Genomic DNA, 27,876 nt, shown 5'->3' on the forward strand with positions numbered 1-27,876 from the left:
TAAGCGTATTTGGAGACTTCAAAGTCTGTGCCTTAATTTCATGTTACGCTCTGGCTTGAAGCAGGAGAAACAGGTTTAAACAGAAAACAAGGTGTAAAATAGGAAACGCTTCTTAGCTGATATCACATTAATTTAAAAAAAAATTTGAAGAAAACCCATACTGCCTTTTTTCTGAAGGGAAGAAAACCTCAGCCCTCGCTTACACCTTTACACACGTGGCAAAAGGGCAACTGAATTGGCCTGGAGATTTTTAACACTGACAATCAACGTCTGAGGCTTACTGAGTATGTTTTTACATCCCACTAAGACCATGAATAAGGGGAGAAAGTAGAATGCTATTTTAAAAATACATCTATTTGAGGTGGGTGGTTTTTCCCCATGATGATAGTGCTGTACAACAACATGCAAGGTAAGCTCTCGGTAGTAAAGCAAGCATTCTTGGAAACAAGTGGAAGTATTCCTGTTTCTGGCCTGTTTAACACATTGCTCCTTGTCGCATATTGTTTATAAGTACTGAGTAGTTGGCTCCAGTTTTTCTGGAAATCCACTAACCCTGAATTTCCAGAGTTGAAATGGGTTTCACCCACTTGATTATCCATAGTATTGCAGAAGACACTTGCAGTTGTTACTGTAACAGTGAAGCCACCCTGCTCGTGGGAAGACCGTGGTTACCAGGGAGTCGTGGAGGAAGCAGGTAAGGACACTCCACCTGGACGTTTAAAAATGAACAAAACCCCACCCAGGACTCAATCTCCTCTGCCTTAGTACCTGGTGCCACACGTGAAAGCCTTCACGGGCTTGAGTAATCTAATTGAAGACCCAAGTAATCCAGGGAAGCCTGCAGATACTCACATGGGTTAAACTTACTTTGCACGTGACTGTGACCTCTGCTAAAGTGTCGGCTGCGTGTGGGTTGGGATTCATGACCGACCACGGTGCTCTTTCGGAGGTGTAACAGCCACGTGGTACAAAGGTGGAGAATCACATCACGTCGCCACATGTCACATCTGAAATCCTCTATCCCTAAGCCAGTATTTTTTGTACTTCTCTGTTTTCATTTTACAGTTCCCATTGAAAAAAAATACGGAGAATGTACGCAAAATAAGAACTTGTGTATTGTAGTTATATATGAAACTGCTTGCAGAGTGCTGAGGGACTCCTGTTGAGCGTAAAGAGACGAGAAACTCTGGCAGGACCCAAGCAGTGCTGGAAGGCATAGAAGCCTGTTGGCTTGATCCTGTGTGGCTCGTAGTTGGCCGTGGCTATTGCAGAAGGGTGTTCATTTTCTAAATAACATTGTTTTAAAGATATTTGTCACCTAAAAGGAAACACATTTTACATTTTTTTTTATTAATTCCCCATAACTTCTGATCGAAAGCACTTCCACGCTGGATATTGAGTGAAACAAAAAGGAAAGTTTGGTTGCCAGCTGCCATGCTGGAGAAGAGCTTATAACGCGCGGTTGCCGTGAGGTAGCTGGACAGAGCATTTGATCTGAAATACTAAATGTAACAATTGCTTCTATTAAAATTTCTGAGTGTGCTTAGCTTTCAAATACTTTACCCTTTTATCACGTTCCTCAAAATTTGCCGCTGCCTAAGCATACGCTAGCGGATGTTGAATTCTGGTAAAGAATGCAGATGGGGCTAAGCGGGCTGGATTGCTTTTATTTTCATATAAAAATTCTCATAGTACAAGAATTAAAATGGTGTGGCTGTTTTCATTTCTCTTCTCCTTTGATAAGCGCGCATGCTCTCATTTCCAGAAATCGCAAAGCTTCTTGTACGTTTGAAAGGCCAGAGGAAATGCAGGTGGATGACTTACTCTGAAATTGCGGTTTGAATTACTTCAGTAGGGTTAGCTCTTAAAACCACTTTACTGTTGGAGTTAAACTCTGTTTTTTTGAAAGTAATGTTAAAGCACATAGAACAATAGCTTTGAATATTACTGATTAACCCACTTCAGAATTAGCAGCGCTAACCAGGCTTGCGTATTATTTTCCTAGTTTTTTTCTTTTTTTTTTCCTCTAGTTTATTACTTCCCTTCGGTTTATCATTTACATTTCACATTCCCTTGTCGGTATTAACATGCCAATATTGGACATGGGAATACATCAGATTTTTTCTGCTGAAGCTGCCAAAATAATTTTCTGCAAAATCACTTCTCTGAACTCCCTCTGGTTTAACAGGCAAACAATCCAATGAAGTAGCCGATTTTCATGATTGCACTATCCTGCGTCACCTGTAAAAGTCCTGATGAAGAGCGAAGGGAAGGCAGGCATCCTGGGGCTGCTCTGCCTGATGCAGACATTGATGAAATTCTGTGGAAACTCTTCAGCTTTTTCTACAGCTCTTTTTTTTTTGGACAAAAGGGCAGTTTTGGTTGTTCCCCCACCCCTAGGTGTGTTTTAACCAGCCGGCTGGGATCTCCCTCCCTTTGAATTCCTGTCTACTTTCTGGTGGGCATCACAGCATTGGTTTCAAAAAGGCATTTTGTTATTGTGTATATATAAGTTTGCTGTTCTGAAAGGTGGTTCATTACTGGCACTTCCACGGAAGACAGGGTGAGGCAGCTCCACGATCGACGTCACGAGGACCACCGCTAGGCTTCTGCAAGCAAATGGGCATGTGAACCCATTCCCCTCAGCTGGCCTCTGCGGACGTGTGGCTGATGGAGCCCCACCGTGGCCCGTCCAGCCTCAAGGTACACGACCGAGGTGGAGGCATCCTCGCCACAAGCTGTATGAGCTGCCCTCAGGTGGGTGATCAGCGGTTGGCCACAGGTAAGCCCACTTCACGGTCACCGGGCAAGGAAGGGCCTGAAAGAGCAGGTAGGAACCTGGTTTTGTGCCTTGGAAATTTTGTACCGACATTTCACTTTCTATGCCGGCTTTCTCAGCCCTGGCCGCTCCTGACGCAGCCGATGGTTGTGGAGCCAGCGCGCCACTCCTGCCCTCAGCAGGTGACAGCAGAGCTAAAATCTTCGTAACAGGCCTATAGTTCCCAACTTTACTCTCCTATAAACTGGGCATTAATGATCATTTTTCACTGCTGAGTTATCTGTGCAAAGCTTTGAAACCTATGAGACTACCTGGTATATGTTAAACGCCCTTCTCAGTTAAATACAGCTTCAGCAGCTCAGCCCGTGAGTGATGTAGGGGTTGGATGCACGCAGGAGGACTAACTCTCAAGGTTACTGTGTTACCCAGTGAGCTGTTGCCTTAGTTCTCGGCTGATCGCACTTTATGTACAGGGGACAGCAAGGAATTGAACCGAATACCGAACACAGGGAGACTGAATGCCAGCTGTTCAGAACGTAAGAAAGACACAGGAGATCACAGTCCATCTAAACAGGGAAAACAGGGCTGGAGCTTTCTTCAGGAAGGCAGCTTCAGGTGGCAGGCAACTAATCTACCTGATTAAAAATTTATTTTTTTATAAGATGAAAGCTCTACCCAGCAAGCCCTACCATTAAAGACTGCTGTCACCACAAGCACAGGCAGCAAAGCCTGACTGATGGGAAGGGATGAACAGAACCAAGGACTAGCCAAGATGCGTTCAGTTTCTGGTATAAAAACCTATTGCAGGTTTAAGAAAAAATTAAACAGAAAAAAGAAAAAATCCCCAGCTAAGAGCCAGCGTACTTTTTCTGAAACCCTTTGGTATTAGGAAAAGCTACTACAGAGCAGTTGGCCTGAGGGCAGCGTGGTAGTGCACTGGTGCAACTAAGGACGATATTTGCATCCATTTATATTCATGTCGCAGTGTGGATGCTTAATAGCCGTCCTGCCAAACCTTGCTCAATAGTCCATTTGGAGAACCTATAGATCAACTTTATTTTTAAAAGTTTGACGTTGCGCTCTGCAGTGGGAAAGTGATTGGAAAAGTGCTATTTCCCATGTTTATTTTTCTATTATTTTTGTACCTTGTTGTCTGCTGTATCCTCAAGTTCAGCTATCAGCTCCAAAACTGTCACATTTTGTTCTACCTAATTGCCTATGATAAAGGCTATGGAATAAAAATATAACTATCGTTTATGGCACTTTGGCACTGAAGAGCTTGTTCTGTTGAGTTGCCATGGTGGGAAATGCTGGGTAATAACCAAACTTTATCTGCAAATTAAGTGGATTTTCTTGGATTGACTGCCTTTCAGCAGACCTGCTTCAAAGAAGGCGCTTCTTAAGGTGACTGTTCAAAGGTCAATACCTCCCTCCTCCTAAAACATTTGGACAGCTATCATCTTGCTTACCTATTATCTTCAAATAATGCTGAACAACTCGGAGGCTGGGTCTGTCTCTGCTGTGTGGATGCTGGATTTGGGGCTGGCCAGAGCACAGAGAGCACTTGCCCTGCATCTCCCAAAAGTCCTGTTGAGGCAGGATAATGTTCTGCCAAGTCTCACTATTTCCCTTCCCAGTTAATAAGGTGAAAAGAGCAGCTGCTTCCTTGCTTCCAGTATTGGGTTGATGGTTGGACTTTATGATTTTAGAGGTCTTTTCCAACCTTAATTATTCTATGATTCCTTTAATTTTGGTCCTGTCTCCACGTGTATACAGAGAGACCTTGTGGATCTTGACACATGGGGGGTACTGAGCATGACTTCACGTGGGCTCTCTGGGACTTAACCAAACTGGTGGCGAGAATTGGCAAGCACAAACTATTTTCATGGCCTGGTTTAAGCCATTATTTTGTTCTTTCGGATTTACGTGCAGGGTTGCTACCCTGTCCTGTTGGGGGATGTTGGCTTAGAAGGGGGAAGGCGTGGGGGGGTCCGCCCCCCTCTAGACATTGCATTTTGCACAGTAACTGGTATTAATCCGGACTAGCCCTCCCCACAGCAAATCTCCCGGGCCAGATAATCCCGTTGCAAGCTGTCCCTTCCACCTGCGGAGGGGCTTGAATTAGGTCAGCCGGGTTTGCATTTCCATTTTATTTATTTATCTAATTTTTTTTGTGTGTGTGTGTGTGTGCGTGTAAGCAGCACGCACACCCATCCCCCGTGGGTCCCGAAGGAGGCGGGGAGGGAGGCGGGGAGCGGCGGGAGCTTTAGCCGATGGCAGCGGCTGCCCGGCGGCGGATGCCAGCGGCAGCCGGGCGATGGCGCGGAGCCGGGCGATTTACGAATACACGGAGGCGGAGGACAAAAGCATGCGGCTGGGTTTCCTCCTCATCGCCGCCGGCTTGCTTTCCCTGTTGGGTTTGGGTTGCTGCTGGCTTCGCCCGGCGCTGCAGGAGCGGGGGGGCGGCGGCTCGGCCAACTGCACGGTGCTGGCGGTGCGGCAGCTGGCGGAGCGCTTCCCCTGCACCTTCTCCTGCGGGGCCGCCTGCCGGGGCACCGCCCGCTACCCCTGCCTCCAGGTCCTGGTCCGCACCTCCCGCTCCCCCGCACCCGCCCTGCTCCACGAAGACGAGCGCCAGCTCCGCACCAACCCCAAGGTAAGACCCAAAACGCGGCGGTGGGGGGTGGGGGGTGGGGGGCAAATCCTGCCCACCCCCGCCGCGGTGCTGGGTGCCCCTTCACCCCCACCTTGTGCCCACCCGTTGGGGTCCCTCCTCGCCGCCCTCCGTTCGGGTGCGGGTTTTTCTTCTGATGGAGGGGGCGGATGGAGTCACGGAGCATCCCTCCGAAATGGCCCGGTGCTGTTACTCCGCAAAAAGTATGTGTAGTACATCTATAAAAATACTACACGTGGTACGTGTGTGTATCTATATGGTATACACATATAAAGGGTGTGTATATAGATACTTCTTTTACTTATTATATATTTATATATGAATGTATAAAAATAGATACTTATTTATACATGCTGTATGTGTGCATTCCATATATATAAGCGTGTATATTTATACACTCTATCTATAGCACAGTATAACACTATACTCTCTATGTAGTATAGTACTATACTATATACACACACGCTATATATAGATAGCGTATATATATATTAGTTCCCGAACAGCCACTGGCCCAGGCAGGGTCCCGGCCCCGGGAAGCCCGAGTGCACCCCGCGGGCGGCGGAGCAGTGGGGCAGCCCCGCTGCCGGTCCCTGGGAAGCTGGGGTGAAACTCCTGCTGCCGGCGAGGAGGTCTGCCCGAGCGGTGACCGACGCTGCTGCGCTCCGCGTCCCGGAGGGCGAGGGGCTTCCCAGAGCAGCTCCCCAGAGCGCAAAGAGAAATTTTAATGGAGCCGCTGCTGGCGGGGTGCTGGGGAGAGGGCTGCACGCAAACAGAAGTTTCCTCGGTGCTGTCTTCATTCCTAAGCTCCTCCATCACCCACATGAAAAAGGACCGAATGGAAGCGTCTTTAAAGTTGCCTCTTCTAGCAAACTAGGATAGTCTGAAGGTAATGTGTGGCTTGTGCTTTTTCTTTCTTTAAAGGCAGTTATTCTGCTTTCTCCTTTTACTTTTCATGCTGAGTAAAGATCACCTTACCAGCACGCTGCCTGAGTGGAGGAGATTTTGTTAAGTAGTTTCCAGAAAATAAAAAAGGTGGCGGAATCCCCTCCCCTTCCCCCCGAAAGAACCTGAAATCAGGAGTGTATTGGAGAAGCAAGCTTTGGCTCTTCGACCGAGATGTGGTTGTAGCGCAGTGCCGGGGGTTGTGCGAAGCGTGGTGCAGGGGTATGTGTGCCGGGGCTGGGGAGCAGGCTTGCATGTCCAGTTTGGGATGTGCAGCCTCACATCTCCGCAGCCGTAGTTACACCGCTGTGGCTCTGTCTCTCGCAAGGTGGATAAAGTTGCAAGCTCAGGGTCCAGGCATTGCTTTTTTCCCCTTGGCAGCTTATGGGCTCAGAAGGGTGGTCAGGGCAAAAATCAGCAGAGCGAGAAGCAGGACGGTAAGTCTGACAGGATTTGGATTAAAATGAAGCGGCAGCTCTGGGTGGTGCCTGATGGCAAAGCGGATGAAATGCTGGCCTGCCAGGGAGCTTTGCAAACTTCTCCTTTCCCTGGGGATGCTGCTGGCAGGCTCCCCACGGAGAAGGTCGCGGTTACAGAGATGCACACTGTGACAGTCCCAGCTGTCCGAGCACCGGGACTTCCCTAAACTTCTGTCCATCTTCAGGTGGACGGGGGGTAGTTGGTGAAATGCAGGAGAAAAACCACCCTGTTGACACGGGGCGAAGATGCTGTCTTGCTGCAGAGGGTGCAGCGTGGCTGTCCCTGAGCACAGCCCAAGGGCCCTGTTGTGGCCACCTCCAGCAGGGGTGGGAGGTGGGTGGGGAGCTGTGCCACCAGCACCCCTGGCCTCAGCAACTCCTGCAGCATCCTCAGCGTTGGCAGAGGCATTCAAACTGGGCTGCAAGCGTAAGGTCTCTCTGAGTAGTCTGAGTGTTTTATTTGGGCTTTACTTCTTGATCTCATCTTCTCCTGTCTTTCTGGAAGTCTGGTGGGAAGAAGAGGATTGCATCTGCCCAGGGGCTGGATTGCAGTTTCTGCAGGGAGGCACCCAGAGCTTCGGAAGGAATGCCTGTAAATGTCACTCAGAAGCCTATTTATCAATTAATAAGGAAACACAGGGCTGTGTGTTGGCAGCGCATTGTACTTGCAGGCTCTTACAAATATAATGCGTTTTCATTAGCTTGCACCTCGCATCTCCAGGTGTGGGCTGTTTGCCCTGTGTGGTGGCCTGCTCCCCCCCTCCCGCGAGCAATAACCGCCAGTGGGGGTGGTGATGGCTTCATCCATCTTATGCTGGACTTTGAGGATGGATGGCAACACAGTGGCCAAGGGCTGCCTGCAAAAGTGACCCAAGTGTCTTGCTATTGACTATAAGCCAATCATTTTACTCTATAAACAATGGACAGCCCCGGACCCGTTGATCTTTCCTGCATGGCAGTGCGTTGGTCGCATGCCAGGATCTCCCCTTGAGTAGGGACACCTCTCAGGGTTACTCCTCGAGGTTGAGAGATTCCTTGCCATAACAGATCCTCGGTAAGTGACTAATAGCGTGTTAAATTTCGAAAACTTATCTAAGTGATATAAAGGATTGATTGCACGTATATAATCCTTTAGACATAAACTGTGATCAAGTCTGGGACTAGGATTGGATCCACCAGCACCTGGAATCCTCTCTGAGAAGGAGTTTAGAAAGCAAGGGGGTCCTTTCTGAACCTCATGACTCAACAGGAGAGTCTCCGTGATGGTTTTGTCTGCCCCTGTCCTCTATGAGGTAAATAATCAAGTGTACCTTGCTATCAAATCTTGTTAAACCAGTGTCGCATTTACCATTGAACTTTGTTAACTCACGGTTTTATATCAATAAAGCATATAAAGCATATTTTTACTCCTCTCATCTGACTGAAGTGCACTCTCACTCCATCCGCGACACCCTGGGATATTGATTGCTGAGGATTAAATCTGATTTACCAGATGAGACCAAGCAGAAAGGATGTATTTTTTGATGTAACCGCATTCTCCGGTAGTAATTGAATTTAACTAAGTGCAAAAAAAATAGAAAAAAATTTACTTCAATTATTTTCATTACCTTGAGAAGCTTATGTGAAACCAATCCAAAATAAGAAGAAAAGTTGTTTAGGTTTCATTAGGAAAACATACCCTTACAAGGGAATGAAATATGTATAGCTGTCACTTTGGTTTTCCCCTTTTTTCCCTAGTTTAGTGCCTGCGGAGCTGACCCGTTATACTCCCCTTTTAATTTTTGTCCTGAAGTCCCAGTGTCTTTAAAAGCTTTCAGGATTTTGTGCTGAAATGGCTTAGCCATAGCAACAAAGTAGGAATCTGCCAGATTTAATGCTTGGGATACAGCATGTATTTATGAATGAACACTTACGGAGCCGTTCAGCCCTTCCTGTTTCCATCAGCTTCTTGGAGCACACTTGCTTGCGTTCACGCAATTAGACGTGCAACACACTAATTTGTGCCAACTACCTAGAAGGAAAAAAAAATGAATAATTTTGGTTTGAATGGTCTTAAAATTTTATATTGTTTAGCTGCTTCTCTGGGTGGGGTAGCAATTCTTCCTGGTAAATCACTAGTGTGGAAAAGGCACAGTTCAGGCTCCTTACACTATGCAACAACACTGAAGCAGTTGGTAGCTTCCCCCCAAAAATCCCCACTGTATTGGACTAAAAATATTCTACTTCCTGTAGTAGAGTGGGCTGGTGTATAAACCTACCGGCAGCTATGAATCTGTCTGTTCTAGCGAGGTCTAGCTGCAGAAAAAAGAAATTACTTTTTTCTCTCTCTCTTGCTTCCTAGGATAATCACATCATTGTACAGCCCAGGATTCATTTTAGGTCTTAAAAGCTTATATAGCTGGGTCAGAGTTAATCCAGAAACGTATATAGAGAGCACCGGGCACAATGACATTTGTGTTCAGTCCGAGTGATTTGTGGATTTCTTTATTTTTTCTTTTCTTTTATTTAATTATTGCCTCAGAGGAAAAAATTTCAGTGGAGAGACAGTAGCCTTTCTTCAGCTCCCTTGATAACAATAATAATCTCTGAGATAAGGCTTAAGGAGGATTAATTCCAAAGTCAATTTGTCACTATCGTTCTGGCCATCAAGTGTGTCGGCGGCACATACAGCCAACACGGGGGCCAGGCTGTAGGTTTGGTTGGGTGAAATAACAACGGACTATGTCAGCTGCTAAAAAGATCTGCTTTCTGGCTTTTTAGACTTTTCCCTTTCTGTGCCTAAAGTTAAGCTTGGTGCTAGAAGAACTTGCTGACTGTTCTGTTGAAGAAACTTTTAGGGGAGCGAGTGGCGAGCCTGATGTTAGCAGCTGTGCAGCAGGACCTGGTTCTCCCTGTCCCCGTCCCCATCCCTGGGCAGGAGAGCAGAGCAGCCAGCTGCTGCTCCTTGTCTGTGCTCCGCACCTGCACATGCTCCTGTCACGCTTCTTTCTGTAACTGCTCAGCCTGATGAGATGATACACAGTTATCTCTTCATTGTACTTGTAAATAGAATTGGTTTTGGTTTTTGGACTCTTAAATATGACCCACAACAGAGGAAGTTTAATACCAAAATATGCCCAACTCTACATTAATTTTGGGAGGGTCTGGTGCATCTGGTGAAGCACCAGATCTGTGTTCGGGCTGGTGCCTGTGATGGGCAAACTCTGCAGATGCTGTCTAGTGGTTCCTCCAGAAGCAGCCCCAGGTGCTGCAGATAAACCCCACTGCCCTGCTGTCTCACCTGGGGTGCCCCTCACTGCCTCAACCCTCTGTGAAGCGTTGTGGGTTTGGTCACTGCTGGTGGGTTTGTTTGAGCTGATGGATGTGGATGAAAACCAGATGTGATGCTCAGCTCCAGCTCCCTCCAGTCAGCTGGGAGGGGGATATTTTTTTGTGCCAATGGAGTGAGTCCCCTGCTCATCTTCTGCCACAGCAGGATGGTGTGGCAGTGCTTCCTCCCTTCTAGAGCATGAAGATAACTCAGTAATGCGTGGGGATACTCACACACAAAGTTGGGAGAAGCTCATACACCGCTTGGTGTGGTGGGTTGACCTTGGCTGGACACCAAGTGCCCACCAAAGCCTCTCTATCACACCCTCTCCTCAGCCAGACAGGGGAGAGAAAATATGGCAAAAGGCTCGTGTGACAAGATAAGGACAGGGAGAGGTCACCCACCAATTACTGTCACAGGCAAAACAGACTCAACTCAGGGAAATTAATTTCTTACCAATTAAATCAGAGTAGGGCAATGAGAGACACCTTCCCCCACCCACCCCTTCTTCCTGGGCTCAATTTCACTCCCAATTTTCTCTACATCCTCCCCACAGCAGCACAGGGATATGGGGAATGGGGGTTGCAGTCAGGTCATCACAGGTTGTCTCTGCCACTCCTTCCTCCTCACACTCTTCCCCTGTTCCAGCACGGGATCCTTCCCATGGGAAACAGTCCTCCATGAACTTCTGCAACCTGAGTCCTCCCCACGGGCTGCAGTTCTTCACAAACTGCTCCAGCGTGGGTCCCTTTCACGAGGTGCATTCCTTCAGGAACGGGCTGCTCCGGTATGGGGACCCACACACAGGGTCACAAGTCCTGCTCCTGCCAGGAAACCTGCTCCAGCATAGGGTCCTCTCTCCACGGGCCCACAGGTCCTGTCAGGAGCCTTCTGTAGCATGGGCTTCCCATGAGGCCTAGCCTCCTTCAGGCACATCTACCTGCTTTGGCATGGGGTCCTCCCTGGGCTGCAGGTGGACAGCCTGCCTCACCATGGTCTTCATGAGGGGCTGCAGAGGAATCTCCGCTCCAGCGCCTGGAGCACCTCATCCGCCTCCTTCACTGACCTGGGTGTCTTGCAGGGTTGTTTCTCTCACATGGTCTCACGTCTCTCTTCCAGCTGCTGTCTTGCAGCAGCTTTGTCCCCTTCTGAAATATATCATCCCAGAGACGCTATCACCATTGCTGACTGGCTTATTGTTGTCCAGTGTTGAGTCTGTCTTGGAGCTGGCTGGCATTGGCCCTGTCAGACATAGGAGAAGCTTCTGGAAGTGTCTTTTAGAAGCCATCCCTGTAGCCCCTCCACGACTACCAAAATGTTGCCACACAAAGCCGATATACTTGGAGATCAGGAGTTGGAAATTGTTGGCTTTAGTGGTGCACTGTACTTTTGCAATCATGCTTATCTAGATCATCCTTTCCACTCCTTCATTTCATCACAGGCTTCCCAACCTGCACGGCACATGATGTGGGGGCTCTCTGCCGCACCAAGCAAATGGCACGTGCTGTGTCCGGTGGTTCACCAGCAGCCAGGGGGATGGTTCTCAACAAGCTGCTTGGAAACTGAGGCTGGAGACTTGATTCTTGGTGCCGTTGGTTTGTTTTCTGATGGGCTGACTTGCTTCTACTTTGGGCCCTTAATGCCTGTTTGCATTTGAGACTTTCTTGGTCTCATCTTGCAGACAGTGTCTTCCAGGCTTGAGACAGCTTCTCTCAGAGTCTACCAAGCCTGGCTTCTTTTTCATAAAAATATGACTGGATTAGGCAAGAATTAGTCTTTGAAAGCAGGAAATGCAACCTGGAAGCTAAACCATGTTAGAGAGTTCACAGCTCTGTTGCTTCTCTGTGATGTGGAAGAATATCTGCTCTAGTGAAGTGTTCAGAAGGACTGGGAATCTTCCCAGGCATCTGCAGGCACACTGGAGTGGGAGCATCCAGCAACAACACAGATACAAATCTTACAAAACCTTGGTGTAAAGGTATACTAGCTGCTCACCGATGCTTTTAGTGAATTGAATCCTGAGTCATCTATCCAAACACTGGCTGTGATTGAAGGGGGAATATTATTAGCCTGCTACTGATTTTGAGCTGTGTAATTGAGACTGTATTTGAATTGCATAATAATTTTATCGTTGCTATGACATAGCGTAGGAGGTGCGATTACAGCACCATGTACCAATAGATCCACTGAAAAGGCCTCTGCTCCGTTAGATTTATTCTGAATGTCTAATCTTAAGTGCTGTTCTCCAACTTCATTGTAACTTGTTTAAGAAAAAAACCATCGAAGTAATATAGAGTGGGACATTTCCACTGAAAATGGATGTCGCTGCATGAGCAGCAGTTGAGCACAAGGCGTCCTAACTTGCTTTCAAACACTTGGCATTTATTTATGTTTTCATGGTAGGATTTCATGCCGTGTCTTGTGGGGGAGGACTGTGGAATTAACCTTTCAGAAACTGCCTGTTGCCAAAGCAGGAGGTCATTTCAGGTTCATCCACCAACTTATGGCAGCAGAAGTTGCCAGGTTATGATTCCCTTTTATCTGTGCACTGACTGTGCTTTGGAGTACAATAGAGCTGATCAAGCAAAGCACCCAAGAAGTGTGCTTGGGAGGCTGAGAAAAGAGAGATTCACCACCTACATGGATCAGAAGGGGCCAAAATGAGCAGCATGTTGGCAGGAACCATGCTGACATCCTGGGGAGGCAAACCAGCTCTTTGCAGCAGGTGGTAAGTCCATGTTGGAGTTGGACCTCAGGTGTTCACTGTGGCTCAAGGCCTTCATCAGGTTGAGATGTTTCAGGGTGACCCCTGGCATCCATGTGATGACAATTTTGCCTTGGGCAGTGACCACTCCTGTCTTTGAGATTGTTAATCCTCAACAGGCTCAAGCAACGAGGTCCAAACAATTTATCACAAGACCCTGGGTGTCTATTGTGTTTTTCACATGAAGATAAATAGATGGGAATGAACCCAGTGTGTTTTCTGTTAGCTGCCATTGGGATTACTTGTGCAAAGAGTGGTGTGAAGTGCCTCCACACCAATGCACGCAACATGGGCAACAAACAGGAGGAGCTGGAAGCCACCGTGTTGCTAGAAAGCTATGACCTAGTTGCCATTACTGAAACGTGGTGGGATGAATCCCATGACTGGAGTGCTGCTATTGATGGCTACAGGCTGTTCAGAAGGGACAGGTGAGGAAAAGGGGCGGAGGCGTTGCCCTCTACATCAAGAAATGGATAGAGTGTGAAAAGCTCACGAGCAGGTTGAAAACTTATGGGTAGGAATTAGAGACCAAGGCAATAAAGAGAACCTTGTGGTTGGTGTTTACTATAGGCTGCCCGATCAAGGGGAACCTACTGACAAAGCCTTCTTACTCTAGCTACAGGAGGCACCACCCTCACAGGATCTCGTCCTGCTGGGGGACTTCAACCATCCCAACATCTGCTGGAAAAGTATCATGGTGAGCTGTAGGCAACCCAGGAGACCCCTGGGTAACTTCTTAAGCCAGATAATAAACAGTCCTACCAGAGGGGATGCAATACTGGACCCAATCGTCACCAATGCAAGTGAGCTTATCAGTGATGTCAAGATTGGAGGCAGCTTGGGCTACAGTGATCACACACTGGTAGAGTTTGCTGCCCTGAAGGATATGGGTCAGGCAAAGTCAGAACCCTGAATTTTAGGAAAGCAAACCTAAAACAAAGACAACACAGTCATTGATCCTAGCCAGCACAGATTCACAAGGAGAAAGTCCTGTTTAACAAACCTAATTTCCTTCTGTGACGAGGAGATGCTGAGTAAAGCCTGTTTACTTCTGCTCCCTTGTATCCTTAAAAGCCTGGGGTCTTGGGGAAGAGCAGGGCATAGATTACAGTCAGAAACAGGCAGTGAGAGTACAGCTGGTGGGATATGGTACCATTTCCACAGCAGTATATGAAAGACATCATGAAGAAAAACACTGGACTGGAGAAGGTTGGGAGTGCTGGATGCTGGGCTGAGCAGGGAGGACCAGTGGGGGACCAGGTGGGAAGGTGTGGCATGTCAGTGGCTGTCAGGTGGACTTAACAGAGTCAGCATTGCCCTTGGGTGTCTTGGTGCCAACTCTGCTGACTCCATCCAGCTGCTGCACAGATGTGTTTGTGCACTAGAAGGGTGGAGGAAAGGGGAGTGGGGTTGATACTTCCAAAGTATGCAACCAAACCAAAAGCATTGCCAGACAAAGAATATTATTTAAGATGGAAATAACTGTGTGTGATAAATACTGCGTTCTTGTTTCTGAAGCAGAGTGGTGTTGCTGCTTGTTTCATTCCTTTGTCATCAGCGGTGGGAGAATCCTTGCTTAGGGTGATCTGAACAGGGATCTAAAGGGAGTGCTGTGCTGTGGCAACACCAGATGTGGGCCCATGTGAATGAAAAGGCCCTTGCATGTGAAAAAGGCAAGTCTCAGCTTGGAAGCAACAAGAAAGACCTTGCAGATCCTTCCAGTTTGAAGCATGGAAACTACTGGCAGCAATTGTAAGTGCTGACAGAAGTGGCCAAATTTTACGTGACCAGGCCAATAAAATCCTGAGATTTCTCCCATCTCACTGGAATAACAAAGATTCAAGCTGTCGTACAGTGGAGATGAGCTTCTAGGTCTGTACAGATCGCATATAGTGTGCAGCTGGGTGCATGGTAGGCCCCTGTGAAACCTCACCAAAGGAGAGGGAGAGGAAAGTACTCAGTAGGCACAGTGAGTCACATTGATCTTTATTTTCAGGTTAGAGAGGGTATCTCTCTCCTTGTTATTGCCTTCAGGATACTGTTAAGAGACTCATGTTCTGATCATATGTGGGGATCCCTTTAGGGGCTTCCCACAGCCTGCATCTCCTGCTTCCTCATCCTACCTAAGTAGGAGGCTTTTTATCTACCTTCCCAGTCGCTTTTTTTCTGCTTACAGCTCCCAGCTTTAAAGGAATTAAAAATTTGTGTGTGCACCTGTAGCCTTGCTGTCCGTGTGTCCTCCAGAGTGAAAAGCCTTTATGTTATCCAAGGATCAATTAAGCTGTGTTATTCAGTTTGCTTCAACGTCTCCTGTAATGATCTCCCATATGGATGCCTGGTAACAACAGGAAGGATTTTGCTTGGACATTGAGATCTTGGTACTGCCAACAGAAGATTCAGTGGACTATTTGGTTTTTTCTTGCTTAACTCCCTGTGGCTAGGATGAAAGGATGGTGTGTCAAAGATGAGACTTGGAAACAAGGTATGTAGGTTATGCATGGCCCAGAGCTGAGACTCTGAAAGCCCAGTCCCAAGTGCACTTGATCTGGGGGAGGAACTCCCCTTGATCTCTTTGGGGTTTGAAGCAGATGTCTGAGGGTGAGATCAGCAGATAGCTCAGATGCACGCTCAACTCTTGTTGACTTCTATACAGCAGAAGCAGATGCTCAAACCTTTCTGCTGAAGTGGGGCTTTGAACTTTCTGTGCTTGTTTCCCCGTGTTGTAACAGTGGAAGAATACCTGCCTTTTGCCAATGGATATCAGCCAGATATCAGGTATCCCATCATCTGGGAAAGCTTGCTGGAATATTTTAGTTATTTATTAGCATGGTGCTAAACAAAACTTGAGATTACATGCCTCACTGAAAATAGGAACTAATTCATACCTAATCCATGCAGCTGGCTAGGAATACATCAAAATGAAACAATAATTTTTAGATTCATCATGCAAAAACCCAAGGAGTTATGTGCCAGGTTGGTTTGATAATGGAGCAAAACATGATAAAGCCTTTATTTTGTGTCTGAATGCTGGCATATTCTTTTCCAGTACCTGCAGGGAGTAACTAGCAATTGAAGCAAAGTTCAGCTAACTTTTCTGTTTCTTTGGAGCTTGTACTTATTATTCTTTGCCCATTTCACTCTCACTGGTATTATAATGAAAATGCAGAGAAAGTGAGTTCTTGAGCACCAAAGTAACTCTGTTGTGCGCTGTGTGTTGGCAGTGTTCGTACATCCCTCCCTGCGCAAGAGATGATCAGGAGAACACTGAGAATGTCACGTACAAGCAGAAATACTGGAAGGAGAAAGTGGGTTCGCAACCATTTACATGCTATTTTAACCAGCACTTGAGGTGAGTAATCTACATTTGCATAGGCAGAAGTGCTTATGCATCTGTTTAACAGCTGTCCATTGGTTCTCTTTGAAAACGTATATAAATGCATGCATATGTATATACACACACACCCATATAGTGATGTGGTTTAGCGCACAGAGTTTAGTGCAGAACTTTGCAAGACAACTCTATTGATGAAAAGCTACACAGGAAGCAGAAAAGCTTTTTTACTACTTGAAGTAAAAATATAAAACTCTGAGGAAAGTTCCCCTCAAAACACATCATTTTATGGCAGAAAGCATCTTGGCTTTTAACACTCAGATTGCAAATTTCTGGCTTGGATATTAATGTTCCTTCCCTCTGTGGAAGAGAAATCCTTCTGTGTTCATGTGGGGCTGGAAGAAAAGGGGAGATTGGTAAATAGCACAAACCACCTCAGGAATTTTGTTCATAGAGGATTAATCAATTAGACACATGTAATAAACCTTCACAGAACTGCCAGTTTTCATACATGCTTGCAGAGTAGAAAGTTGTAATTTAAAGCATCTCCTCTTCTATTTCAATTCTTACTTTTACCACTGATGTTGATGTGACTTACATGTGTATAAGGGCAGTAAAGGGTGTAAGCGTGTGGTTTCCTTCCTTCAGTAAATGGGAAGAGGAGCGAGTCCTTTTGCCTGTCTCTTTCTGATGATGATGTGCTGGAAAATAAAAGGTAATGTGGCAGCAGCAACTTCCTGTTAACCCCAGTGTGCAGGCTCCCAGGGAGGACTTGGGAGAACAGCAGTGGTTGGGATGACAGGTCCATGTAGACAGGGAGCTGGAAAGAGAGTATTTAAGACCTCCAGATCAGCCAAGGTTTTATGGGGTTTAGACTCCAATTCTGGAGGCATATGACACTTGCTTGATTTGATCAGCATAAGCAATTTTGGTAGAGCTGGGGACGCTGTTCTTGGCTGCTAAGTTAAGCACTCAGATAAATATCTGACACATCAGGGACTGAAGGAGAAGGTTGGTCCTACCTCACCAGCACTTGGAAGTTAAACAGATGAGGGAGACCTAGGTGGGAATAGCTCGGTGCTTGCTGGTGCAATTCAGTGCTCAGTGTGGGAGTGTTGGCATCAGATATTTAAGTTCATTAAGATACACAGGAGGAGAATGGATGCCAATGTGTGCTAGGACCTTGGGGGAACCATGGGGCTGAAGCAGTGTGGCAGGCACAGAGATGCTTGACTCTCCTGTGGGTGAGCCACTGAGTGCCTTGGGGTCTTCAGGTTTGTCCTAGGCAGGCTATGATTGTTGTCCCCTCCCTGGAGAGACCATAGACCTAGTCGGCATGTCCAGGATGACAGTCTGGTGTCCCTGGGCAACTCTTTGCAGAGGGACGCTACCAATGCTTTGTGGCAAAAACTAGTTGCTCCTTACAGTGGGGAAAGCAGCACTGTCTACTGCAAGCAGAGTTTAAAACTTAGGTCATCCTTTGTGATGACATCAGACCTGGCAGGGACCTTCTTGGAAACTGCTTTTGTCCACAAAGTGCCAATGCTTGGGTCTGCTAGCACGGAGCCGAGTGATGATGCTGGCTTCTCTGGGCAGGCAAGTGCTGCCAGTTCCCTGTGCTGCTGAGACCTGAGGCCTGCAGCAGCCACTGCCTGAGTCAGCAGGATAGTCAGGAACTTCGGATCTTCTGTAGGAGACATCATGGCTAGGATTCATCTGAGCTGGTATGGACAAGATGCTGTGAAAGTTAGCTTTTATAGTCAGTGGAGAGAAATAGGAGCCTTTCATCTCACTCCAAAATAAATGCCTAATATATGTTGGATGCCAAGAGATGTTTATTTCTTTCCTGTAAAGGAGCTTAGGGTCATCTGCTCAGGTGCAGGCACCTAGGTGGTAGGTGTCCAGAGCTAGGCAAGTTGGTTCTCACATCAAATCTGTAGGTGAAACAAAGGCAAAATTTTTCTGAGGCTGCATGCTGCTTAGGGTCTGCCATTTATGTAGGTTGATGCTGAGGAATTGTGCAGCACTCAGGCTAAGATTTTTCCTTATAGTTGCTGCATCCTATATGTTAAATGTTCTTGCCAAATGCAACAACTGGCTTGAAATGCTGACTTTTGCTGATCATACAACAGTTTATATACAGCAGAAGAGAGGCTTACTGCCAGAGATACTTGAAGATAGTCTAAGCTGAAATGTGTACACCATCTATTTCCTTCTGGAGATAGGAATGAGCTTTGAGAGATAAGTTTTGCTGACTAGGAATGTGCTTGCTTAGGTATACTTTTAGAGCTACGATGACTAAACAGCTTGTGAAGCAGCAAAAAACATACAAAATGAGGGAAAAATCTGTTCACTTCAAAATAGAAGTGTGCATATTTTCTGTTAGTAATTGTTTTAGCTGTGTGGATTAGCTAACTCTTCCGTGTCAGTCTGTATAAAACATATAGAATATAGTGGTAGGTTCCTTAGAGAGACTAGTATTTGCAATATTAATACTGTGTCTTTTGAAATGGCAGAATAACATTCTAGGTAAATATCTAGGCAATGAATGAACATCGTCTCCTCTTCATCAAACTTAATTTAGCATCATTCTCAGAGTTGCTGCCGCATGCAGAGCACACTGTTAGGTAACACCTCCCTTCAGTTTGGTGGGGCACATTTCAACAGGCTGCTTTGAAAAGAAGAAGGAAGTGATGCCATTTGTACAGGTCAAAGTTATACAAAAGGGGTGAGAAGCAGACTTAGCAATTTCAGTCATTCTTGGTTAATATAAATAGAGATGCTCAGCACAACTAGCTGCCTGACTTTTACCTTAGGGAACCAAAGTGCAGCTTAGCTTGGAGCTCAACATTTTACGGAAAAGCAAGGTTTTGCTTTGACACTGTAGGCATTTACCTTTAGTGTCCTGCTCTTCTCTGGCTAGCTTTGGGCCAAGTGGTGCAAGCTGCATGGGAAAGTTGTTCTTCTGGACCTCCAGTGAAGATGCCTGTCTGTTGGTGCGATGATACTCTGGTATGAAGAGAGCCCTGCCCAGCAGAAAGCAACCCCAAGTGTTTCAGAGCACAAAATAAATGGCAAATTCAGACAAAGTTTTCAGGCTGTTTCCAAAGGTTTGAGAAGGCACTGAGCTCTAGCGCTTCAGTATTCATGCATCTCACGAGTGTCCCAGGGGGTCTGTAGTCATGACCACATGCCCTAAAGTGGGAGGCCTGTGGGAACAGGTGGGGTGGGGGAGATCCTGTCACTTAATTTCTTCATCTTCCAGGTTTCATTGTCATCACGACAAGAACAAAAAGAGAGAGAAAAAAATCTCCATTAGCTCCGACCTCTCAGTCTCATGCCCTGCAGAGGTAGAGCAACATGTGTCAAGCCATTTCTTAGTAGCGGCTCATTTATGTGGCATTATTGCTTTTTAGCTCTGGGTTTGTCCAGTATGGCAAGAATGCTCTGTGGTTCCTTTGCCACAGCAAAGCAGATGAGTCAGCTGTGCTTTATACTTCTCTGTGTTTGCTGCTGGATGCTGTACACAAATTCATCTGAGATTTGAAGAGCAAACACTGTCTAGTGATTAGCGACAACTTGTATAGCATTGGGATTTGCTGCAGGCTATTTATCTGGGAATAGTTATCTGCAGAAGCCATGGGTCCTCAGGTAGTCAGGCTGCTCATTCATAAATGGTGGAACAGAAATCGCAGTTTGCTTTGGTACTTCACAAAGTTTTCTAAATTAATTCCCTCCGGTCAGGAAGATGGCATTGCTATTTCCTATCCTTTCCTTTACTGTGTCATGTGCAGAGCAGTACTTGGGCCTGAGAGGGAAAGGCCTTTACTGTTAGTAAGACATAGCACTGCCCCTGCATGCAGCCATCCAGCTGAGGAGCTCTGCGTCTTGCAACAACAGGGGAAAAAATATACTGATAAGTTCTTGCCATAGCGAAGGGATATGAATCAGTATGGGCAAGGTAAGGGTGTGCAGATTGCAAACATCTTTAAATCCAGATTGTTTGAATACAAAAAGGTTTGTAAGGTTTCCCTATCCCATGCCCCTGCCTCTGTCACCTTTCGCTGTGTCACATAAGTTGCACAGTGTGGTGCATAACTGATGACCGAAACGTTTATGTGCCTGTAACTTTTTGCTCCTACATGACTTTTTGGGAACCCCTGCACTGCAGTTCTTCGATGATGTTCAGTCATTGCTCTGAAGGCTCTGATGGAGGCCTGCTTTATCCAGTGTCTGTTATGAACTGCTTGGCAGAGCCTAACAGGGATGTGTTGCATAATGCAACAACTAATCCAGTTACCCCGAGTCAGAGCCCACGAGGCTCCAGCCCTGAGCTCAAAGTCCTGCTAAAAATAAGTACTGGTCTCACCTTTTAGCAACAAAAACAGAATTCTTCCCTCCTTGTCTGCTCAGTGAAAGGGAAAGGTGAGTTTTCAGAGTTAAGGTAGAGACAACTTTAGGGTTTTTTTTCAGTTTGTTCATTCTTCTTTCACCCTGGGGTTGCTGCTGAGCAGTGGTGGTGGTGCTGCACAGTGGCCGTCACCATTCGCAGCAGAACAACCAGGTCTCGATACCTGAGCAGGGCCTGAAAGTATTTGGGTTTTCTCCCCGTTTTGTCTGACTAGGTCTCTGCCTTGCCCCTGCCACTGTTTTGTGCACTGGTAACTGGTGTTAGGAGTTTGGGCACATCCCCTTGAGAGGCTTTGCATTTACTGGAGAACTGAATGGCAGCATCACCAGAAACAAGAGCTGGTCCATAACCAAGCTTAGGGGGAATATGGTCAACATCTTCGAACTGAAGTATTATATGGAAGTCACAAAGCAAAGACGAATTTATTAAATGCATTATACTTGCAGGGACAAGGCAGTATCTTTAATTATATCTGCTGATTTTTTCACAGGGAAAAGAAACATGTTTCCAGGCATGACATACACCCTTTGGGTTTGGCATTGCTGCCTCAGCACCAGGGGAGTGATGCTGTGGGGGCTTCCAGCAAAGCCACATCCTTGTCATGAGAGGGTTTCCCCCGGGGATGGGAGCACACTTCCTTTTCTCTTTCCACGCCAAACAACAAACCTTCAGATTATGGGAACAGGCAGGTCGCCTCTACAAAAATAGCAAGAAAAAGTCAAAACCGCAGTTTCAATGCACGCTGGCCTTGCCATGCAAAACCAAAACAATTATGTTATTGTGTTTTGGGTGCCCTGGTAGCTATTTATTTTTCTTTCTGAGGAAAGGTGTTGTTTGCTGTGGAAGTACAGCCCTCTGTCTTCCCTTCTTTTCCCTGCTTGCCTGTTAAATACAGCTTTCTCCCTTCCCCCTACCACCTCCCCCCTGTTTTCTCTGCCCAGCCCTGCTAGCCTTCTCTGCTGCTCCTCCCGATCCCACGGCAGCTCTGTGGCTCCTTTCCAGGCTCCTGCTTTCCTTGCTTCTGCTGTTGATAAGAGTTATTGTTTTAGAGGTGGAATCCAGAGATTTCAGCTAAAACTTTCTGCTCCTTTGGCCTGTATCTAGCATTCTTGGGTGGCTGCAGTATTTTCCTGCTCCTGTGGGCTTCTGTTTCATGGGCAGGTGATGACCTCCCAGAGGCTCATTCTCCTGAAGGCCTTATAGGGGTTCTGGTTTCTGAACTTCTGGTCTTGTTGCAGCACAGTCCTGGGGGTCTGCCCACACCAGCACAGCCTGGCTCGCGTTCCTCTCGTCTCACAGCACAGCCGTTGTGATTATCTCGGGGCTCAAAAGGAACTGTGACAGGCCGCATAAAACCCACAGCTCACTGCCAGCAACTTTGCTGTCTCAGTGACACTCTCCGTCTGTGCTTGGCAAGACAAGTACCTCTGCGTGCATATTTCTGATTCAAAAACGTGCAAAGCCTCTCTCTTGTATTAACCACCGTGTAAGCCATGGAGCGAAAGCCAAAGTTTTTTGTACCAGGGCAGCAGGATCCAGCTCTTGCTGATCCCTGAGGGGGGCTGGTGCAGTGCCCTGGTAATGAGCTCAGCCCCGAGCAGGATGCCGCAGCGAGCCATCCAGCAACGTGGCTGTGTCCTGCAGGTCAAGCAGGGCTTCTGCAGTCTTGGCTGCTGCTCTGGGTACTTTCTACAAGCAGATTTTCTTCCTTATCCCTCAGGGTTTTTTGTTGCAGGATCACTTTGGAGTTGTCCCAGGGATGTCCCCAAACACTCTGCAGACTCGGGTGTCAGAGGACAGCTGCTCTGCACATCTCACTGGTTCCTTCAGAGGTTTGCTGGGTGGTGGTGGCCATTCTGCTCTGCCTCAGAATGCATTTCTTCAGAAGGTGGAGGACAGCTCTTGCCCTGAACTGGTGCCATCATGTGAGGATAACAAACAGCCTGGAAGAAGAGAAATCCAGCCTCTGTAGGCTAACCTCTTAATTAATCACTAATGACTTTGCTATATTTAATTAATCTGATTAATTCTGATTCTGACTCCCTCTATCTCCTCCTAATTTTTCCCCAGTCCTTTGCTTCGGACCTTACAGATCTCACATGAAATACCTATGGCTTTTAGCCTGGCATGGATCACCTGAAAACAAGCACAAACATGCTTATTCTTCAGGTTTTAAGGCAGGCGACCTCTTATGCCCTCACTCACACTACTCTCCACGCCAGTCCCTGGCTGCTGAGCTGGGGCTTGTAAATTCGGCTTGCAAGCCACCCACCTTGTGCCTCCCTACCCCTCTTTCCAAGGAGCAATTGAAAACCTGGGGATGAGGCCTTGTTCGCAGGGTACAGCACGTGGGGCCATGACAAACCCCCAAGCCCCTGTGGTTACCTCTGCGCATCTCCTGCAGAGCCACGGGGCTGCGGTGCTCCTGCCGCAGAGGACGTCTGGCTGCAGAGCCCCTGCTCCTCAGGTGAGCAAATCCAGCATAACCCATGTGCCACTGAGGTGTTTTTCCTGATCAGGGATGTCTTCCTCTGCCTGATGGTCCTTCTCAGGTTGTGTTGGTCAGCTCGGCTGGATAGGCTCCCTGCTGGCACCAGCCCTGTGCTACGGCAGCAGGGCAGCAGGCTTGGGGGTCTAGTGCAGTGCGTTGTGAGGGTGCAGCAGGGCTGATTTTCCCTCCTTGCTTCAGAAGATGTTATTTGCTGTTGTTTGCAATCTCAGCACTAAAAAGCAGAGTCAAAAGGAGTTATCTTGTAAGGGAAAATAGTATACATTTTCTTTTTCAATAACCCCTCTTCAGATATTTCCCTCTGCTGTAAAAGCTGCGTTTTAGTGGGACCCTCTGCTGCCATTACCCCCTCTAAGCTGTTTTCCAGAGCACTTTCCATAACTGCTGTCAACTCTGGTGATGGATCTGCAGGGAAGGGCTTCTCAACTGGGCACCCCTGAGCCCAGCCTCCTGTCCTCTGCTGCCTCCTCCTGCCACCCTAGCGCTCCCCAGTGCCCTCCCCTATGCCCTGCGACATCTCTGCACGGGTCAGCAGAGGTAGGAAAGAGGAACTTGTCCTGATGGGAGAGAGAGAGGGAATCATATGAATGCAAAGAAATGGCATTACGTGCTGCCAAAGTTGATCTTGATAAGTTTCCATGGGCTGTTACAGGCAGATAACCGGGACGTCACCGTGCAGGAGCGTGCAGTTTATCTGCTGGCACCGCTGTCTGCTTTTATTAGTTTTTCTCGCTCACTCCAGTGGTCTGCAATGAAAAGTTAATTTGGGCTAAGATAAAGAGCAGCTGAAAGCATGGTAGTTCTTCCAGAACAGCCATGCAGATTAAACCAAGTAGGAGCAAGGCTGAGATTTGTCCCACCGTTTTTTAGCTCCAAGAGTCAGTAATGAGAGGCTACACCTTGGAGGGTCCCCGAGCTCGCCCATGCACTGAGTCACCCTCCAGCAGTGCTTGTCCCTTCCCTTGACTAAAGAAGGGCATTTAATGTCTTACACATGGTGCCAATAGTAATTTAGTGATGCATTTTTGGGGGACCCAGTCATGACTTGATGCATTGTCTGAAGAGATGCTGTGAGCTGCACACCTTCTGCCATGTAGGAGTTGCACAGGGACTCTTGCTGTAGCTAAGAATTGCAATAATATCCACCTGAACCCAAACCTCATCCTGAGGCTTCATTAAACACCTCTTAAGTCTTTGACTCTTTTCGAAAAAGGGGAACTCTTTTAAATTACTAAGTTGCAAGAGTTACAGTTGCACCTATAATGAGTGTTTGGCATCCATCGCTGCTACCTTTGGTACAGAGGTTTTCCAAAATATCCAAGATTTCGTCAAAAGAATATCTTGTTCTCTCCAACCACATTTTCTTCTCTTTAACTGAATCCAATTTCCTAGTTCATTTGCTTGCCCCTTATTTTCGAACTCTTTAAGTACTATCTGCTTTAAAAAAAATACTTAAAATTCAGTGTCACTCGCAAGCTGAGAGCTGCAAGGATTGAGTGCTGCCTACTTATGGCCTCCTTGCCAGTTAGCACTCTGTTATTCATAGATGATGATACAGTAAATATGAGGGAAGCAGTATTATACCTCCTGTGAAAGGATTTTTCTGTTTGGGTGCTGTCATTTATATGGCATAGACTGGTGAGTTTGTGCCCATAAAGTTAATATTATTTTATTCAACTTATGTTCTCCACATGGGGCTGATTATGTGTCTGGAGCATTTCAGTTGGGCAGACTTCATGTGTTCGACTATTGAATGCACCTGTGTTTCTTTTGATCCTTTTTTATGTTGCTGAGTTTCAACTTTTATATAGCTGAGCTGCTCATAATCAGAGTCTTATTCTGCTCCTTACTACACAAATAAAGAGAGATGTGTGGTGCCAGCCTTGGGGACTTGTGGCTGGCACAGTGCAGAGGAACCTCCACACAGTAATTCTGGGGGGGAGAAGTCCCGAAATGCAAATGTGGGCGTGATTAAACCGGGGATCAGGTGTAGCCTGGCCGTCTGGCTCCGCCGACTCCCTAAGGATGGATAAAACCCTGTAGATTTGGAGGCATCGCCATTAATTAACTTCTCAGTGAAGGAAAAAGAGTTTCTTCTTACTTCCCCTACAGGGAATGTTTTCTTAGTGCTGCCTTCTGATCAGGAGGAAGCTGTTGAGGGAGAGACAGCACAGTCATTGCACAGCTATCTGTTCCCTTGTGCCACCGCATTAGGAGAGCTTAATTCCCAGGACCTGGCTGAATGAGCCTTGGTTGCCAGGATTTTAGGCTATGAGGTTTGTTGCTCCAAGGAGCTTTGGGTAGTGTTGATGAAGCAACGTGGGATGGGAGTGTTCAATGTAAGTGAGAACCAGTATGAGTCAGGACTATGTATATTTTCCTAATTAGAGAAAGTTCTTTTTCCTTCCTTTGCAGATAGTTTTCCAGCAGACTGTGTGTCTCTGGCTGTAGATGGGAAAGCAACAGCAAAATGCAAATGCCACGAGACTGCTGTAATATCTCTGTTAAACTTCAGGGAGAGCAGAAAGAGCCAGAGCTGAGGACAACCTGCCATCAGATTTCCCAACCAACTTCTCAGACTTGGAAGAGACAGATGGACATCTGATCTTTCAGACATGTGGCACGGCTGTATTTCCAAGCCTTCTGAGATGCCTCCTCCTTGCTGTTCTCCTCCTCTCTCCATTTCCCTTTGGAAATGCATAAATCCATTACCTACCCAACCATGACTGTGTGTTAGATGCTGTTGGCGGAAGCATGTGGGTTCAGATCTTCAGGGGAGGCTTCCCCAGAGTGTCCCTCTAGGGGCATATATGGGTCCACTGAGCAGCTGGTGTTTGCAGAAACAAATTGCAGCTTATTGCTGAAGTAGCCTCTGTTGGGAAGGAGCTGAGCTGGGAGCCTCCAGCACTGCAGAGCTGGGCTGGAGTCCCCCTGGGGGTAGGTTTTGTGCAGACCCCTGCCTGCCAGTGTGACTGGGCAAGCCTGGGCCACCAGTGGTGCAGCACTGAGGACAGGGACTGGCTCTCCATCCAGACCCAAACCATAGCCAGGGTTTGGTCAGGAGCCTCCAAGTAGCCCCATGAGGGCTCAAAGTGAAAAAAGAAGCTTTAATTGCACTTTAAATTCATTGCACAGTGTCTGATGCCGTTCAAGGTAGATATGTGTAACTGCTGCCTTGGATTATGTTTTCACTGGAGTGGTTTTTCAATCCACAATGCGAAATTGTATCTCTCACAACTGTTTGAGATGACCATGACCCCTGGAAGACCTAAAGTACCAATGCTTTTTAAATTTTTTTTAATCTAAATGAACTTCTTAGCCTGTAAACACTACAAGAGGAAAGCCCCTGTGGCCTGCCACAGGGCAGGTGGTAGATGGGCAAACAAAAGCAGTAAATTAAATGGTCCACTTAATCATTTTCTAACACAGTTGCAAATAAAATACCTTTATTGTTTCCATGGCAGATGCTTTCCAGTTATGATGAATTGATGGTGTCAAGTTGATTTACATTTTCCCCCTCTTCTGTTCTTCCTCTTTGTAGGCCAGATGATGTAATGCTGAAGCGCACTCATGATGAGACTGTCCTCTTACACTGCTTCCTCTGGCCTCTCGTTACGTTCCTGGTCGGAGTCCTCATCGTGGTCCTGACCATCTGTGCCAAAAGCTTGGCTGTCAGGGCAGAGGCAATAAAAAAGAAGAAGCATTTGTAAATGGCAAGGCTCCCCATGGAAAAGAAAAACCTGCAAGAAGGTCTCAAGTGAGGCAACTCGACTCACCTGTAGGTCTGCAGGGCACCCAGCTGCACCTCCTTCCAGTGTCTCATCTGACAGTGGAGTTACTCTTGCCTCAGGATTACTCTTGGGAGACTGCCCCATGAAATGTCAGCTAATTGCTTCTTCTGCTATGACAGTAAATAAATATTCTCTACCAAAAATAAAAAAAATCTACACTGCACCAAATATGCTGTGCGCTCTTAGTCCCGAACAGCAGCTAGCCATGTCCTAGCGGTATTGAGAGACAGTTTATAAAAACCCCTGATGTTGCTCATTTCATCTCCACAAAGTGTTCTTTACTATCGCTTAATATTAAATATTTAAAATATTTACTTTATGATAGACTGTATTTCCAAAATAATAAAGTTCAGTTGTTTGGTTTTTTTTTTTAACCTTTGTTTTGTTTTGTTTAAAAAGCTTTAAGACAAAAATAACACTGTGCTGATTTAGGTTTCTTTCACTGTGTAGAACTTCATTTTACAATTCAAACTTTGACTTCTGTCTAGACAAAATCTTTCATCATCACCTGTTCATTGTGAAGAAATGCAGAAATCTCTCAGAAATACTTCTGCAAAAAATGAAATAATTATTGGAGAAGGTGATTAAATACGGATTCTAATTTTATTGCCTCGGTGGTATTCAGTCCCTACAGGTTTTCTTGTACCCTTTCATTTTTTCATTTACCCTCTTCACCAAAATTCTCTTAGGCTATAAGGAGCAGGGATTTGGAGTGGCTTTACATGAATACTTTTTACTGTAGTGGAGTGCCTGAGCACTTGCTGAAGGGAGCTGGTGAGCCGTGGTGTCACTCACGTCACCGGGCTCCAGAGATGGCCAGAGAAGGATATTAACCCTTTGTAGGGCTGTGGGTCTTTGCTGCTGAACTGCCTGTCCCTTTCAC

General features: G+C 46.7%; 1 protein-coding gene across 1 annotated transcript; it reads left to right on the forward strand.

Moving 5' to 3' along the window:
* Positions 1 to 5,066: 5,066 nt before the first annotated feature.
* Positions 5,067 to 27,333, forward strand: KCNMB4 (potassium calcium-activated channel subfamily M regulatory beta subunit 4). Its single transcript, XM_064456681.1, has 3 exons — positions 5,067 to 5,435; positions 16,173 to 16,300; positions 26,744 to 27,333. Exons 1-3 carry the CDS (start codon positions 5,097 to 5,099, stop codon positions 26,910 to 26,912), a joined length of 636 nt encoding a protein of 211 aa, XP_064312751.1. The 5' UTR covers positions 5,067 to 5,096; the 3' UTR covers positions 26,913 to 27,333.
* The last annotated feature ends 543 nt before the right edge of the window (positions 27,334 to 27,876 follow it).

This window comes from Phalacrocorax carbo, chromosome 1 (assembly GCF_963921805.1).
Source record: "Phalacrocorax carbo chromosome 1, bPhaCar2.1, whole genome shotgun sequence".
Taxonomy (NCBI): Eukaryota; Metazoa; Chordata; class Aves; order Suliformes; family Phalacrocoracidae; genus Phalacrocorax; species Phalacrocorax carbo.

Excerpts from the sequence above, each read along its gene's own strand:
- KCNMB4 (XM_064456681.1), top strand. The coding sequence starts at position 5,097 with ATGGCGCGGAGCCGGGCGATTTACGAATACACGGAGGCGGAGGACAAA. Across the intron at positions 5,436-16,172 it reads AGCTCCGCACCAACCCCAAG|TGTTCGTACATCCCTCCCTG; the intron begins GTAAGACCCAAA and ends GTGTGTTGGCAG. Across the intron at positions 16,301-26,743 it reads TATTTTAACCAGCACTTGAG|GCCAGATGATGTAATGCTGA; the intron begins GTGAGTAATCTA and ends TCCTCTTTGTAG.